Source organism: Bufo bufo, chromosome 2, assembly GCF_905171765.1.
Source record: "Bufo bufo chromosome 2, aBufBuf1.1, whole genome shotgun sequence".
Taxonomy (NCBI): Eukaryota; Metazoa; Chordata; class Amphibia; order Anura; family Bufonidae; genus Bufo; species Bufo bufo.
In genome coordinates, this window is record NC_053390.1 from 506635144 (window position 1) to 506652405 (window position 17262).

A 17262-nucleotide genomic window follows, 5' to 3' on the forward strand; every position below is an offset into this window, starting at 1 on the left:
TCAGAGGGACTAAGTACAGTGAACGCATCAGAATGTAAGCCGTGGGGGATCGGTGAGGTAAGTATGACCTCGTTATTTTACACCATTTTTTTTTATGAAGTGGCCGGACAACTGTTTTAAAAGGCATCAAAATGTGTTGTCATGAAATTATTCTCTTCCCGATGATATTTTGAAAGAGTCAGCACCCTGCTGAAGTCCGTGTACTGGGTGAGTAGTCTTGTCCATCCCACATGACAGATGCTGGTACATGTAATTGACTGTAACACCTATGTGAAAGGACTTACTCAGGCCTTCATTTGTGATGATAAATGCGGTAAAATTCTTATCCACACCCGCCGTTCACTTTGATGTGTCAGCATGAAAATCGTCTTCCCAGATTAGATATTTGATATAACAAACACTTGGAAAATTATGTGGATTATGTAATTTTTGCATAAACGTGGCTGTAAATGAGGCTTAAAGAGACACATCCATCAAGGGTTATTTTTTTTTTCAACTCAATATTCATAGTGTTTTAGAATGGTTTTTGGCAGTTTTTCTTCATTTCTGCATACTATGCCATTGAATATTAAGTACAAAATATTGTTCTTCTGTAACAGTCAGCACAGAATTAAGATGTTATCTGCTAATATAATAGTAGATGTAGAATTGAGGTAATAGTGACAGCTCTGTTGTTCTGTTGATATATATTGCACTTATCAGTGTAATGTGTGATGCTTTAACCAAGTCACTCACACCCCTTCCCTCCCTGTCTGTAGTGAATGGTCTGACTGAGAAAGTCTAGTGAGGCTATCTGCTGTGCTAAAAGTCCAAGTAAAGGGGTTTTCTGAGATTTTACTACTGATCAGTGGTCGTCCGACACCCAGGACCCCCGCCGATCAGCTGTTTGAGACGGCCTTCTCTCTGCTTTTCCCTCGGCCAGTGATGTCACGTGGCCTAGGAGCAGCTCAGCCCCATTGAAGTGAATGGGGCTGAGTACAATACCAAGCACAGTTGCTATACAATGTGCGGCACTGTGGTTGGTGAGCTGCAAGAAGGCCGCAGTGTTCACAGCTGATCAGTGGGGGTCCCAGGTGTCGAGCCACCACCCATCAGATACTGATGAAAAAAAAATCTTGGAAAAACCCTTTTAAAGAGTCAGGCCAAGAAGTAGAAAACATAGTGAATTAAAAAAAAAAAATCGAAATAAAAATCCACCCCAAAAAACCCCCACATATGTGGCAAAAAAGACTGATGATGGTGTCCATTTAAAGTAAAATGTGTGTCTATTTCTAGCACTGTGTACACCTGTGATACCACACTACAGCAGATATATGCATTATGGTCAGATATCAGGGTTGTCTTCAAAGGATTTACAAAACAAAGCAAATAATTGAAACCTAAAAACATTTATTTTTTTCTCTCATTTTTTCACACTTCAAGGACGGAGATGAAACTTTTAACCGCGCTAAACTGCTCAACATTGGCTATATGGAAGCTCTGAAAGAATATGATTATAATTGCTTTGTATTCAGCGACGTTGACCTGATACCTATGGATGACCGGAACATCTACAAGTGTTACAGCCAACCCAGACACTTGTCTGTATCCATGGATAAATTTGGGTTCGGGTAAGGGATTATCTTGTGCACACACTCCTTATACCCTGCTGTCTATAGAAGTGCTGCACAGAAGGCTCTGTATGTAGCATATAGTGCTGTATGGATGTGGATATGTAAGTAAACACTTGCATGGGAATGGTACAGTGGATAAAGGAATGATCGTGGATCTAATAGTTTTCTGGAAGACTATTTCCCAGTCCTTCTCGCAAAGGTAGTTCGTTTAGTGGGTTATCTAGGATTGCAGAAGGGGGGAAGCCCTTTCCAGAAATACGGCCACTCTTGTATGTAGATTGTGCCAGGTATTTTTTTTCTCTTTAAGCCACATACAAATGGTTGTTCCTAAGCATCAGTTGGATATCTCTGTCCTACCGATACTCTCAGCCAACTGGGAGGAGCTTGATTGTCGCCTAGCGATGACTAATTTCATTCAATTAATTTCATTTAGTCACTCATTTTTATGCAAAATGTGATGATTACCACCGCTATTATTAGCGAGTGCTGTATTAGATGTTCTAAGTTAATAATGGGGGACAGTTGTAAAAGACAGTTTGTATTGTATTGGGAAATTTACAGATTTTCTCCTAAATTTTAGACAGGATAAATGTAGACAGGCAAAAAGTACTCCGAATTATCACAGTGGTGTATACTGCTTGGTAAATTTGGTGAATATTCTTGGACACATGGTTCTTTTTCTAATGCTAGTTCTTGGTTGGCTTGCTTAAAGGGGTTCTGCACTTTGTTTTAACTGATGATCTATCCTCTGGATAGATCATCAGCTTCTGATCGGCGGGGGTCCGACACCCGGGACCCCCGTCGATCAGCTGTTTGAGAAGTGCTTCTCACTGTTTACCGCCGGCCCACTGACGTAACGACTAGTATTAACTAGCGTGGGCGCGGCTAAGCTCCATTCAAGTGAACAGAGCTTAGCCCCGCCCTCGCTAGTTGATACTAGTCGTGACGTCACTGGGCCGGCGGTCAACAGTGAGAAGGCCGCGGCACTACTGGAGCACCGCTGCCTTCTCAAACAGCTGATCGGCGGGGGTCCCGGGTGTCGGACCCCCGCCGATCAGAAGCTGATGATCTATCCAGAGGATAGATCATCAGTTAAAACAAAGTGCAGAACCCCTTTAACCAAGTATTTTGCAATAAAAAATGGTGCATTTTTTCATTCCTCCTGGTCACAACCCTTTTTCTAGACACTTTTTAAAAACTGTCAAGATGGGTGCAAAAAGTGACTAAAATATGGATTCAGAAAATACAGATGTGGTCCGTGTGCTGTCCGCATTTATTTTTATTTTTTTGGAGACTTCAGTGGGTCTATGGTTTTCATTTTGTGGACATGTTATCTTTTTGCAGAACAGACAAACAGATGTGAAAAGCGCACGGATGATCCTTATGATTTTTCACATCTGTATGTCTGTTCCATCCAAAGAACATATTTTTTATTTGTCTTCAAAATGTGGACTACGGAACCATTGAAGTCAGTGGGTCTGCAAAAAATGTGGATGCAGCACAGATGATATCCGTATTTTGCGGATCTGCAACTTGCATATGGTTGTGTGTATGAGGCCTAAATTTATCAGTAGCCAAAGCATTTTGCGCCAGAAGTCAGGTGTTTTATTGCGTAGTAAATATCTCCCTGTTTAGTCTTAAAGTAAAATACTGATTTGTGTGCAAAAAGACGCAGGTTAGCTTTTGAAATGTGTAGTCTACACATGTATACACATTTTCCTAACCCCTGTGCACAGAGGCTTTTTGTCATTGCTGCATTCCATGAGCCATAACTTTTTTTTTATATCATCATAGCTGCACGATGGCTTGTTTGTATGGGAATATACATACATTCTTTATTCACTTATTTACTTGCATGTGATCTAGGGCAGAAAATAGGTTAATGTCTATATCCCTGGTGGTCTAGGGCACGAGAGGGGTAAATCATATTATCTTTGGTGGTGTTCGGCAGCGTAGAAGTTAATGTCCGTATATGAAATCATCCATGAAAAAAGGAAACATGGCATTCACCAGTGAGAGCTTATGGTTTCATGACAGTGCAATACAGAAAGTAAAATGCATTGCAGAAGGCGTACGGTCATTGTTAATGCCTTGGCAGTAAAAGAATAGGGTTAATGTTGCATACTTGGGTCCCAGTGGTTATTCACGTCTCCATGTTGCTGGATGGCATAATAGAAGGCTGAATAGTAATTGCAGCACCTAAAGAACATGACAGAAAAAGGGCTCCTTCAGTAAGCCTATCAATGGCATACAGGCTCCTAAGTTGGCTATAGATATATGGTAAGTATATAATATATTTGGCCAGAGGCAAGTTAAAGGGGTTACCCATGTAAAAAATGAAAATCAGACATCATATAGTACATGACAACCTCTTTCTAACAAAGCCAGAACCAGCCCTGTACCTCGCATGGATCCAATCATTGCTCTGCTAGTTTTATATCAAGCTGGCAGCTCAAGGGAAGTGTCTTTTCTGCTGCAGCTAAGGGGGCGTGTCCATGCGAATTATATTGTAGTCCCAGTAATGCCGACATGTATAATAAAATAAAAATAGTTACCCAACTCCTTTTCCCCACCGCATTCTGACTGTGGCCCGAGCTGCCACATCCCAGTGCAGGCGGTCACATGACGTCTCCGGATGCAGGCATTCAACACTATGCAATTGTGTCACCTGAGACCCGGCACTGGAAGTTGCAATGATGTCATCAAAACCTCTTGCACTATGCTACTGCCTCATAGGCTTCAGGCTTAGTGGTAAATTACTGCCATCCCCTCAGAGGCAGGTTGGCTACCCTCAGATGTGAGATTTTCTTCTCGCCTCATGGCAGATACGGTCCTGCACACAGAAAGAACCCCTTGTACACATACAGCTATGTGGGTTGGAAAGCAAGTTATGGCTTTTGGAATCACTCAATAAAGAAACATTAATGTAAAATACTGCATCCTGAAAACCTAAAATAGGCTGTGTATTTGTTTCAGAAGGTCCTGCTCCTCACAGAGGCTGATGGACTAATAGAGTTTATGGGTGTGCTTGTTTTTTCAGGTTACCATACAACCAGTATTTTGGAGGTGTATCTGCCTTAAGCAAAGAACAATTTGAAAAAATCAATGGATTTCCCAACAACTTCTGGGGATGGGGTGGCGAGGATGATGACATATACAACAGGTATAATTTTCACTTTATTTGAGTAATTTATTTAACTTCTTTGTATTTTTAGAGATGAATATGTACATCTAAACCATTCAGACGAATCTTGCTTTTCTAATCGGGGCTCCAAGCTAAAAGAAAATATCCCTAGAGTGCCTTTAGAAGCCAAGTTATATTTTTTGGGCACCAAATTAAAAATCAGCATTGTCCCCTGTAAAATAAAGAGAGAGTTTACTGTAGACTAAATAGCTGCTACTACACTAGACTGTGGACTGACTGGTGGCAGTGGCTACACTAGATTGTGGACTTACCAGTGGAGGCAGCTATACTAGATTGTGGAATGACTGGCAGCGGCTACACTAGACTGTGGACTGACTGGTGGCTATACTAGATTGTGGACTTACCAGTGGAGGCAGCTATACTAGATTGTGGAATGACTGGCAGCGGCTACACTAGATTGTGGAATGACTGGCAGTGGCTACACTAGATTGTGGACTTACCAGTGGTGGCAGCTATACTAGATTGTGGAATGACTGGCAGCGGCTACACTAGACTGTGGACTGACTGGTGGCAGTGGCTACACTAGATTGTGGACTTACCAGTGGAGGCAGCTATACTAGATTGTGGAATGACTGGCAGCGGCTACACTAGACTGTGGACTGACTGGTGGCAGTGGCTACACTAGATTGTGGACTTACCAGTGGAGGCAGCTATACTAGATTGTGGAATGACTGGCAGCGGCTACACTAGACTGTGGACTGACTGGTGGCAGTGGCTACACTAGATTGTGGACTTACCAGTGGAGGCAGCTATACTAGATTGTGGAATGACTGGCAGCGGCTACACTAGACTGTGGACTGACTGGTGGCAGTGGCTACACTAGATTGTGGACTTACCAGTGGAGGCAGCTACAGTGGGGGAAATAATTATTTGACCCCTCACTGATTTTGTAAGTTTGTCCAATGACAAAGAAATGAAAAGTCTCAGAACAGTATCATTTCAATGGTAGGTTTATTGTAACAGTGGCAGATAGCACATCAAAAGGAAAATCGAAAAAATAACTTTAAATAAAAGATAGCAACTGATTTGCATTTCATTGAGTGAAATAAGTATTTGAACCCTCTAACAAAAAAAGACTTAATACTTGGTGGAAAAACCCTTGTTTGCAAGCACAGAGGTCAAACGTTTCTTGTAATTGATGACCAAGTTTGCGCACATTTTAGGAGGAATGTTGGTCCACTCCTCTTTGCAGATCATCTCTAAATCCCTAAGGTTTCGAGGCTGTCTCTGTGCAACTCTGAGCTTGAGCTCCCTCCATAGGTTTTCGATTGGATTAAGGTCCGGAGACTGACTAGGCCACTCCATGACCTTAATGTGCTTCTTCTTGAGCCACTCCTTTGTTGCCTTTGCTGTATGTTTTGGGTCATTGTCGTGCTGGAACACCCATCCACGACCCATTTTCAGTTTCCTGGCAGAGGGAAGGAGGTTGTCGCTCAGGATTTCACGATACATGGCTCCGTCCATTTTCCCGTTTATGCGAATAAGTTGTCCTGTGCCCTTAGCAGAAAAACACCCCCAAAGCAAAATGTTTCCACCCCCATGCTTGACGGTGGGGACGGTGTTTTGGGGGTCATAGGCAGCATTTTTCTTCCTCCAAACACAGCGAGTTGAGTTAATGCCAAAGAGCTCTATTTTGGTCTCATCAGACCACAGCACCTTCTCCCAGTCACTCTCTGAATCATTCAGGTGTTCATTGGCAAACTTCAGACGGGCCTGCACATGTGCCTTCCTGAGCAGGGGGACCTTGCGAGCCCTGCAGGATTTTAATCCATTGCGGTGTAATGTGTTTCCAATGGTTTTCTTGGTGACTGTGGTCCCTGCTAATTTGAGGTCATTAACTAACTCCTCCCGTGTAGTTCTAGGATGCTTTTTCACCTTTCTCAGAACCATTGACACCCCACGAGGTGAGATCTTGCGTGGAGCCCCAGAGCGAGGTCGATTGATGGTCATTTTGTGCTCCTTCCATTTTCGAACAATCGCACCAACAGTTGTCACCTTCTCTCCCAGCTTCTTGCTAATGGTTTTGTAGCCCATTCCAGCCTTGTGCAGGTCTACAATTTTGTCTCTGACATCCTTGGACAGCTCTTTGGTCTTTCCCATGTTGGAGAGTTTGGAGTCTGCTTGATTGATTGATTCTGTGGACAGGTGTCTTTTATACAGGTGACTAGTTAAGACAGGTGTCCTTAATGAGGGTGACTAATTGAGTAGAAGTGTCTAACCACTCTGTGGGAGCCAGAACTCTTAATGGTTGGTAGGGGTTCAAATACTTATTTCACTCAATGAAATGCAAATCAGTTGCTATCTTTTATTTAAAGTTATTTTTTCGATTTTCCTTTTGATGTGCTATCTGCCACTGTTACAATAAACCTACCATTGAAATGATACTGTTCTGAGACTTTTCATTTCTTTGTCATTGGACAAACTTACAAAATCAGTGAGGGGTCAAATAATTATTTCCCCCACTGTATACTAGATTGTGGAATGACTGGCAGCGGCTACACTAGACTGTGGACTGACTGGTGGCAGTGGCTACACTAGATTGTGGACTTACCAGTGGAGGCAGCTATACTAGATTGTGGAATGACTGGCAGCGGCTACACTAGACTGTGGACTGACTGGTGGCAGTGGCTACACTAGATTGTGGACTTACCAGTGGAGGCAGCTATACTAGATTGTGGAATGACTGGCAGCGGCTACACTAGACTGTGGACTGACTGGTGGCAGTGGCTACACTAGATTGTGGACTTACCAGTGGAGGCAGCTACACTAGACTGTGGACTGACTGGCAGCGGCTACACTAGACTGTGGACTGACTGGCAGCGGCTACACTAGATTGTGGACTTACCAGTGGAGGCAGCTATACTAGACTGTGGACTGCATTGAGTTCAGTGTAAACCAGGATGCAGTTAAGTTGGAGCATACTGGGAGTTGTAGTTTCACCACAGCTGGAGTGCCAGAAGTTGCTAACCCCTGGTCTGTGCTGTAGAGCAGAGCAGTCTTTGGTTTCCAGGGGTAAAGGTGTCTGACCTTGTTAATGCAGTATGTTATTGATTATTGTCCTGGAGACATATTTCCTTGAATTTTGATGTGTCCAAAGGTCTCTTTTTTTAAATTATGGTTAGCTTACAAAATGTGTATGTTAGAAAGCCTTCTCCTGTGTACACCCAGGAGACAGTGTTTGCCCTGAGGATTTCAACATACTTTTCCCTGCAGATAAAGGGATTTTTTTCCTCATCTGTTACTGATTAATCGTGTTATGGCTGTACGGACGGCATTGTGCATTTCTTTATTTTATTTGTAGTACAGTGTTGCTAATCATTAACAAATTATTTGTCCAGTGGAATGCCCTAGGCCCCCAGCTGCTATGAGCTTAACCCTTGGTACCTCTCCACTGCATCCTTGGGTGCCAATCAGGGGGCATAGGGACGCCCTCCCTTTTTGTAATCACTCAAATTTCAGTCACTAAAGGGACACTTACATCATAAAGGGGTATGTTTTTGAAACTCTTAGATTCTGTTCATTCTGTAGAAAGCAAATATTTTATTTTTTTTGCTATTCTTTTTCATTTTGTCAGTACAATGGCATTCAAAGTTAAATACAAAATATTGTCCTTCTGCAGCGGTCAGCACAAGTAAGGCTACTTTCACACTAGCGTTCGGAGCGGGTCCGTCTGATGTTTCATCAGACGGATCCGCTCCTATAATGCAGACGTTTGCATCCGTTCAGAACGGATCCATCTGCATTATAACTTAGAAAAATTTCTAAGTGTGAAAGTAGCCTGAACGGATCCGTCCAGACTTTACATTGAAAGTCAATGGGGGACGGATCCGTTTGAAGATTGAGCCATATAGTGTCATCTTCAAACGGATCCGTCCCCATTGACTTACATTGTAAGTCTGGACGGATCCGCTTGCCTCCGCACGGCCAGGCGGACACCCAAACGCTGCAAGCAGCGTTCAGGTGTCCGCTCGCTGAGCGGAGGCTGAACGCTGGCAGACTGATGCATTCTCAGCGGATCCGCGTCCACTGAGAATGCATTAGGGCTGGACGGCTGCGTTCGGGGCCGCTTGTGAGCCTCTTCAAACGGAGCTCACGAGCGGACACCCGAACGCAGGTGTGAAAGTAACCTAAAAAAACAAAAAAAAAAACTCCTATATAGATATTTAATACATTGTCAGTTTACTGTTGCTGTGAGAGGGAGATGATATCTGTAGGGTAAAACCCAAAAATAGTAGGTGAAGAATTCGGATAACAGTGTGACAGCTCTACTGTTAGACCTACATAAAAAGGTCTACAGAAGAGCTTTGCATTTATTAGCACAAACCAACCAATACATAGAATAGTGCAATAGCCTCTTGAGTCACACCTCTGGCTGCCTGGAATTCACAATTGTTTTCTTAATATAACAGCAGATCAATAAATGTGTCGTCTAATTATTTTTTTCTCTCTACGTCCTATGAAAGCACCAGGAGAGAGGGTCCTCCCCCCAGGACAGGAAACCCACAGATATTTAAGAAGGAGGGGCTTCTCCATTCCTCAGTGGTTTCCTGTCCTGGGAGAGGATTACTGCAAGCTGTCTGCTGGGGAGTAGTTTCTCTCCATGTTAAATCGGCGGCTGGGGAGCGTGCCGGGTGAGTCGCCCGCTACGCACTCCCTGAAGAATGAGGAGGAGGTGGCAGGGTGGCATACCTTAACGGGGCCTCCTGGGTGAACTTTTGGCTGAGGCAGGAAGCGCAGGGCACGTCCGGGTAGGAGGACGGGGGCGCAAGAGTTCGTGGAGGTAGCGCCTCCAGTCCATAGTACCGCGAGACCGCAGGGAGCGTGATCTCGCGATACTTCATCTCCTAGTGTGCTGGAGCACGGGAGATTTGAATTTATGGCCGCATTTAAGCCCAGCTAGAGCAGCCTGTGAATTGACAAAGTCTATATTATACGAAACAGAAAGAAAAAGAAACAGCTCAACTCGCGATAATTGAAGCGATCTTACGGAGATCCGATTTTATGATGTCAGTTAAGCAATTACACTTTGCCGTTTGCATTTGACCAAACCGACACCAAGGTAAGCGCTCTTACACGTGGGATGCCACAGAGTTGCGCAAAAGTGAGTACCCTACTCATCACAGTTGAAGACTGTTTGCTATCGATTTTTCCTATTCATTACTTGGATAGTGTTTGCAATCGATTTTTCTGACATTATTCGCACAAATATGGGACATTATTAATTCCCCTCAACAACTTGCATTGTATGGACTTTATATGAGTAAATTTACCTATTACCTCATCCATCCCACTATTATGTGTATGTATGCTTTTATGTATTTTATGTTTTATTAAATTGCACTATTTTACCATACTATACTGGTTCTCTGCGTGGACCCATATGTTTGAGTGCCGGTCCAATACTATTTAAATTTTACTGTTTTGAAGGGGTGATTCTATTTTGGACATTGGCACCAATCCGTGTATCTAGTGAGTGAGCCGTCCCATTTCTATTCAATTAAAGAAAGTGACCCAGCATTTTGCTAAGAGAATCAGTCACTTATTTATATTGCCCTTAGTTAGGACTCCATAAAACTGGTGACAGGTCAGGTTCGCTTTAAAGACTCTATGGACAGGAAAGCAAATAGCTTTCTGAGGCAGAACTGCGAGTCGGCTGGGGCTCCCCTTAAACCAAATATTGCGGCCACATGTACTGCTATGGCCCTTATTTTATGGGTTAAGCAGTTAGAAGACCAGATCATGGATAAAACTCCTAGAGACCAGTTGTTAGAATCCATCCCTGTTACTGCCAAGGCAGCTAATTATTTCCCTCCCCCCCCCCCCCCCCCCCCCCCCCCCCCAAGACAGCACCACAGAGAGAGGATCTGTCCCCAGGGACAAGAAACCTGCAGAATAAAAAGGTAGAGCCTCTCTCCCACCTCAGTGGTGTCCTGTCCCTGGAATGGGAGACCTGCAGTTTATTTTTCAGGTCTATACCTATAGTCTGCAAGTCCCAGAAATGTTCTGGAGGGCTATGTGGTAAATACCTGCTAGGGTCTATTGCCCATAGGTTGGGCTGGCAGGACCCCAGGAGCCGGTGGTTGTCTGGAGCTTCCACCCTGCTCTTGCAGGTGCGTGTGCTCCTCCAGGGGAGTGAGGCCATGCGTGTCGGAGTTGAAGGGGAAGCAGCCCCAAGGGGGGTGTTGCGTTCCACCGCTTTCGGCCGGGATCCATGAAGGAATCATGTCTTCTGGAAGGCCGTTTCTCTGCGTGCGGACCAGACGAGGAGGTAGTGCGAGGTTTCCGGTGGACGTCCCTTCCGGTGTGGCGTGCGTGCCACATGAAGCACTTCCAGTTTGAAGGGGCCGGATTTGCGTTCCATACACACTGGCCTTCTGGGAGAAGGGGACAGAAGCAGTTGAAAGGAGCAAGATGGCCGGGACATGCCGGCTTGGTTTTTGTGACTACACTCGCTTGGATTCTGGATTATACTGATACTCCTGCTTTCCTACACTGATTGATTGATATATATATCAATCAATCAATCTCCTCTATCCTTTGGAACCTCTGTGAGGTATCGTGTTCCTCCACATAGTCTATGTATTGCTGATTTGCCATTTTCTTGCCTTACAAGTGGTCCTGATCAGAGGCAATGGAGGAGAAAAAGAGACCTGATCTGGCAGAAGGGGAGATCCCTGCGCCGATATTGTGTTGGAATGAGTGGGTAAGTGCCCAACAAGAATGTGCATTGTGTAGATGTCCCTTATCTTCCTCATATGCCAAGAAGCTGTGCCAGCAGTGTATACAATAAACGGTGGCAGAGGTATCCCCATGTTTTTTGAAGAATATAAAATCACTTATTAGGTCAGAAGTGAAAGTTTCCTTAAAATCATGTAAACGACAGAGAAAATCCGTGGAAGACTGGGGGGGGTCAGAGGCGGATTCTACAGCTGATAGTGAGGAAGTGATAGAAACACGACTCAGAAATTTCCTCATCCTCGGAAGATGATATGGAGGGTAGATTGCTGTTTCCTATGGAAGATACTGACAAGTTATTGAAGGCTATTCGTTCTACATTGGACTTAGAAGATGTTAAAGATAATAAATCTGTGGTCGATTCAGATTTGAGGGACTTCAAGAGAAAAGACATAGATGTTTCCCGTTACATAAGAGTGTGTTGGCCCTCATTGACAGAGAGTGGAAAAAAACGGACAAAAAAGCATTTATTCCTAGAGGTTTTAAAAGAAAGTACCCCTTTGAAGAAGAACCCTCTTCTTCTTCCTGCGATAAAGCTCCAAAGATTGACGTGGCTATATCTAAAATCTCTAAAAGGTCTTCGCTACCGTTTGAGGATATGGGGTTTCTGAGGGACCCATTAGATAAGAAAGTAGATTCCTGTCTAAATAACACCTGGGAGGCAGCGGCTTCCGGGTTTAGACCAAATATTGCAACCACCGTTACGGCCAGATCCATGATTATCTGGTTGGAACGATTGGAATGTTAGATTAGGTATAAGTTGCCAAGGGAGCAAATTCTAGCCTCTTTGTCTACTTTACAGAAGGCGGCTGATTTCATTGTAGATGCTTCTGTAGATTCGGTCAAACTGGTTGCGAGGGCATCCTCCCTTTTCAATTCTGCCCACAGAGCTCTCTGGTTAAAGAATTGGAGAAGGGGGATTTGTCTTCAAAGCAGAGACTGTGCAGCATTCCTTGTCAGGGTCAGTTTTTGTTTGGGCCTGATTTAGATTCCCTCTTAGAAAAAGCTGCAGATCGGAAAAAGACGTTTCCAGGATTATCTCCAGGATCCAGACATCCCTTTCATTTTCCTCATCTAGATCTCAAGGTAGAGGGCAATATAGCGACAAAAAAACTGAAATCTATATCCAAGCCTATAAAACCACCTCAGCAATGACGCCAGGGGTTCTGTGGGAGGAAGACTGAAGTTTTTTCTTCCCGCATGGGAGAAGGTGGCAGGAGAATGGGTCAGGGGGCTCATAGAAGGTTTAAAGTTAGATTTCCGTGCAAGACCTCAAAAATTCATAGTCACAAAGGCTCAAGGTTCTTCTCTAGGTTTGTCTGCTATGGAGGTAGAAGTCTTAAAACTATTAGAAAAACAGGTGCTAACTACGGTTCCAGTGGCAGAACAGGGGAAGGGGTTCTATTCTGTTTCTGGTAAAAAAATAAAAATAAAAAAACAAACAGACAACTCTTTCCGCATGATTATAAATCTGAAGCAACTGAACAAATATCTTCTTTTAAAAAAATTCAAGATGGAGACTGTAAAATCAGCAGTCCATCTGCTGTATTCCAGATGTTTTATGTCTTAGATCTGAAAGACTCGTATCATCACGTCCCCATACACCCTTTGCATCAGCAGTTCCTCAAAGTGGCAGTATCTGTCTAAGGAAGGGTTCGTCGCCTTCAATTTCAGCCGCTTGCGTTTGGTGTCTCTATGGCCCCCAGAATATTTACAAAGGTAATAGCAGAAGTAGCCTCATTTATAAGGAAGGAGAACATTTTATTCCTGCCCTATCTGGACGACTTTCTAATTATAGCAAGCTCTCAGCAGACCTGTATGATGGCGGTGCAAAGGGTGATGGAAATTTTGGAGGCTTTAGGCTCAATGATAAATCTAAAGAAATCCCGAATTGTGCCGGAGACTCATCAGGCGTTTTTGGGTCTTCTCTTGGATTCGATAATCCAGAGTTTTTCTGACCGAAGAGAAGATTTCACGTGCAAAGTTGCAGAGATACTTCTAGCACAAAAGAAGACTGGGGGATCTTTGGACTCAGAGATGGTAATCTCAAAGAAGACGTTAGAAGATCTGTCCTGGTGGGAAGACTGCACAAATCAGAGGATTCCTGAGTCGCCCCGATCCGGTAGTTTTAACGACAGATGCCAGCCCTTGGGAATGGGGAGCACATTTTTTTAGATCAGATCATTCAAGGTCAGTGGTCACCTGTACAGAGAACATTCTCCTCAAACAGGAAGTAGCTGCTAGCTATAAGACTGGCCTTGGAGGCAGTGATACCTTTTTATTTGTTTAAAACATGTGAAGATAAGGTCGGACAATCAGTCTGCAGTAGCCTACATAAATCATCAGAGGGGAACAACATCCTTTTCCCTCATGAATGAAGCAGATCTGTTGTTCCGGAATCTGGAAGGCAAGGTCAGTCATCTTTCTGCTCTCCACATAAGAGGCCAGGAGAACTTCCAGGCGGACATCCTGAGCACTCATCGGTTGAGACAGGGGGAATGGTCCCTGAACCCTTCAGTTTTTTCAGAGATAGTCAGGCTGTGAGGCGCCCCTTCCATCGATCTTTTTGCCACCAGGAAAAACAGAAAGTTTGGGAGGTTTTGCTCTCTCAACCCAAAGGAATTCCCAGATGGGGTGGATGCTCCTCTTCAAAAATGGAGTTACCCCTTAAGGCTACGTTTTTTCCTTCCTTCCAGCTTATTCCTCTAGTTCTCAAAAAGATCAGAGACGAGGGTGCAAGAATAATTATGATAGCTGCCTTCTGGACAAGTAGGGCATGGTTCTTTCTCCTGAGGTCCATGTCAATTATACAGATCCCTGGATTCTTCCAGAGATCCCGAACCTTCTGATGCAGGACCCACTGTGTCATCCAAATGTCAGGGGCCTACACCTTATGATCTGGAATTTGAAGGTCATTACTGATTAGACAGGAAGCTCTAGTGTCTACCTTACTAAAAAGTAGGAAAGCTGTGACAGTTTCCATCTATTCTAGGGTTTGGAAAAAGTTCGTAGAATTTTCAGGGATCAAGGCAGGTTCTTTGCCCTCTGAGACTTCAGTCATTCAGATCCTGGAGTTCCTCCCGAGTGTATTTTTTTTTTCTGGGATTAGCAAAGAGCACCCTAAAAGTTCAAGTTTCGGCCCTGTCAGCCCCACTGAGGAAGGGGTAAGAGGTCCCCGAAACGCGTCTGGCGTGAACAGCTTAGAACTCTCACCGGACTAAAGAAAGAGGCCTCTATACGGACGACCACAAAAATCTACTAAAGTTTTTCAAAACAATTGGAGCGCTCCAAATAGAACAACAATTTTCGTATCCAAACTTCGGCATCAGTTCCCGCAAAATCTTGCTGTGAGCTACAAGCCAGAATCCCGTCACAGACCACGTGACACGCCGGTGTTTGCTCGAACGAGCTGGGATAACATACACAGCAGCGCTTCTACTATCGGGTATGTAAGGCCGTAATCCCGGATACACCATACTGCTACTTGCCGAAGAGAAGGTAAGACCCGTGCATTGTTTTATTTAGTGCAAATCAGCACTTTACTTGCCATCATCTGCAGTAATCGGGTCCGGATATTTAGCAGCAACAAAATACAGGACTGCTCACCTCTATTGAGGTCTTTTGCTTATAAGATGTCAGTTACAAATATATGACAAAGTAATATTCATCTATCTAAACCAAGTGCACTTTATCTCGATTAGAGGAATAATATAAAGACTTGCGATAGTTCTTTGTTCAAAGAAAGCACTTTATGCATCTTTATAAGGAACTTGGATATTTTTTTGCGTTTTGATTGTTCGATTTTAAACATAGACCCTCATACATCCATTACCGCAAGGCTTTATCATCTGTCGTATGTATATATGTATGTATATATGTGTGTGTGTGTGTGTGTGTATGTATGTGTGTGTGTATATGTGTGTATGTATGTATGTATGTGTATATATATATATATATATATATATAAATATATAAATAAAATGTGTTTTTTTGTGATTTTATATTTAGTTTTATCACCATATTCTTCTGGATAATAAATTGTGTGATCACTTTATACATTGTATATTTTTAATCTGTATCCACACATACAGAGTGCCAGTCCACATTATCCATTTATTTCCAATATTTTTCTCTGTACGGGTGATACAGCTATTTTGGACTAGAGCACCTGTTCCCTGTCACGTAGGAGTGAGCTATTCCTACTACCTTCTCTTGCATACATCACATTTGATGTCTGTGACCCTCCCTGAAATGATGACACCATGCATTCTGGATTCATGATGCTGATGAATTGGGATTGTTCAGACCAGACATCCCTTTTCTCGTACAGTGTCGCCCATTTTGCTTACGCGTTTCGAGCACACTTCGTGCTCTTGTTCATAGCTGTTCAGCCAACTGTTTGGCTGACATCTATCTGGCCCAACCTAACTGATCATCCCAGCACTTGAATAAAATCTATTCCTTTATTCCAATTTCACGATACTGATTTTTAAACCCGGAAGTTCCTGCAGCCAACCTGCCACCTGTGGTATATATGCTACAATTGATCAGATTTGTAGACTGGAATGTTCTTTCTTTCTCTTGCACATTTAAGATTGTTCACACTTCCTGTATTTTTTCTACTTTTACCTGTCCATGAAGCTGAATGGTGTTTATGCAGCATGTGCACGGATTTCTGCAGGACAGTTACAGAAATCTCTGCAACAAATCTGCCACATGTGACCATGACCTTTAGTGTTCCTAGGTTCATGTTTTACCATTCTGAAATTAAACATCTACTTGCATTATTAAGCAGGTCCTCACTACGTCACACCGGTCACATGGATCTAGCTAATACAGCACTTATTCCACATATTTTAGATCTGACCGTTTTATCCCAATTGACTATGTGCAGGGGAGGGGGAGCAAGGCAGACCTTTTTTGTACTGTCCAGTTTTCCCTTCATTTATAATGGTGTCATCTATTTATAGGTAAAAACAGGCCCTTGTGGACATATTCAGAGCTCATCTGGGACTGATAAAGCCCAGGTGGGTCACCAGATCCTCTAAATGCAGGAGCACCCCACCTTTTGCTGTTTAATTGCAGAGGCTTTAAAGGCTATGTAAACCTTCGGGAGCAACTTTTCAAAGTTCTTTTTATTATAGTTTTAAACCATATAAAAAACACAACTTGAGTAGATACAGGTTACTAAAACTTAGATATGCAGTACAGAGGGCAAATTAGCCATATACAGTTAGGCCAAGGAAACCGTGAACTTATCCGAATGAGAACAATAATTTGTATAACATAGCAAGTAAGACCAGTTAGGTGGATGACGCAAAGGTCTAGTAAAAACAATAGGATGACAATAGCCTACTTTATTATTATTATTAGCTTGTAACGGTAACCATAACCCAGTAATAGGAGAGAGGGATAGGGTAAGTTAGGAAAGGGGGGGATGGGGGAATGCCATGTCAGTATCTCAATATAGCAGCATATTTATGCTAATTCTAGATCTGTAGTCTAATAAAGGACGAGGAGTTAAGAGGTAAGCATGAGAGGGCCAAAACATTCAAATAAAACAAGAAGACGGGACCCCATATGTTTGCCTATAAGTATATACAATAAAAACTTCTAGGATTCAAAATGTCTATATTTTGCCCAGGGGGACCAAGTAATCTGAAAGAGGGTATGGGATCGTGATTCCCAACCTGCCAGTTCTTCTAAACA

The 17262-nt window shown here is 43.3% G+C and overlaps 1 protein-coding gene across 1 annotated transcript in view; it reads left to right on the forward strand.

Moving 5' to 3' along the window:
- Nucleotides 1–17262, forward strand: part of B4GALT1 (beta-1,4-galactosyltransferase 1) — an 85495-nt gene that overhangs the window by 42631 nt on the left and 25602 nt on the right. Inside the window, exons 3-4 of the mRNA XM_040417839.1 lie at nucleotides 1423–1610; nucleotides 4654–4776. Coding sequence (XP_040273773.1) covers nucleotides 1423–1610; nucleotides 4654–4776 — 311 coding nt within the window. The remainder of the gene's footprint in view (nucleotides 1–1422; nucleotides 1611–4653; nucleotides 4777–17262) is intronic.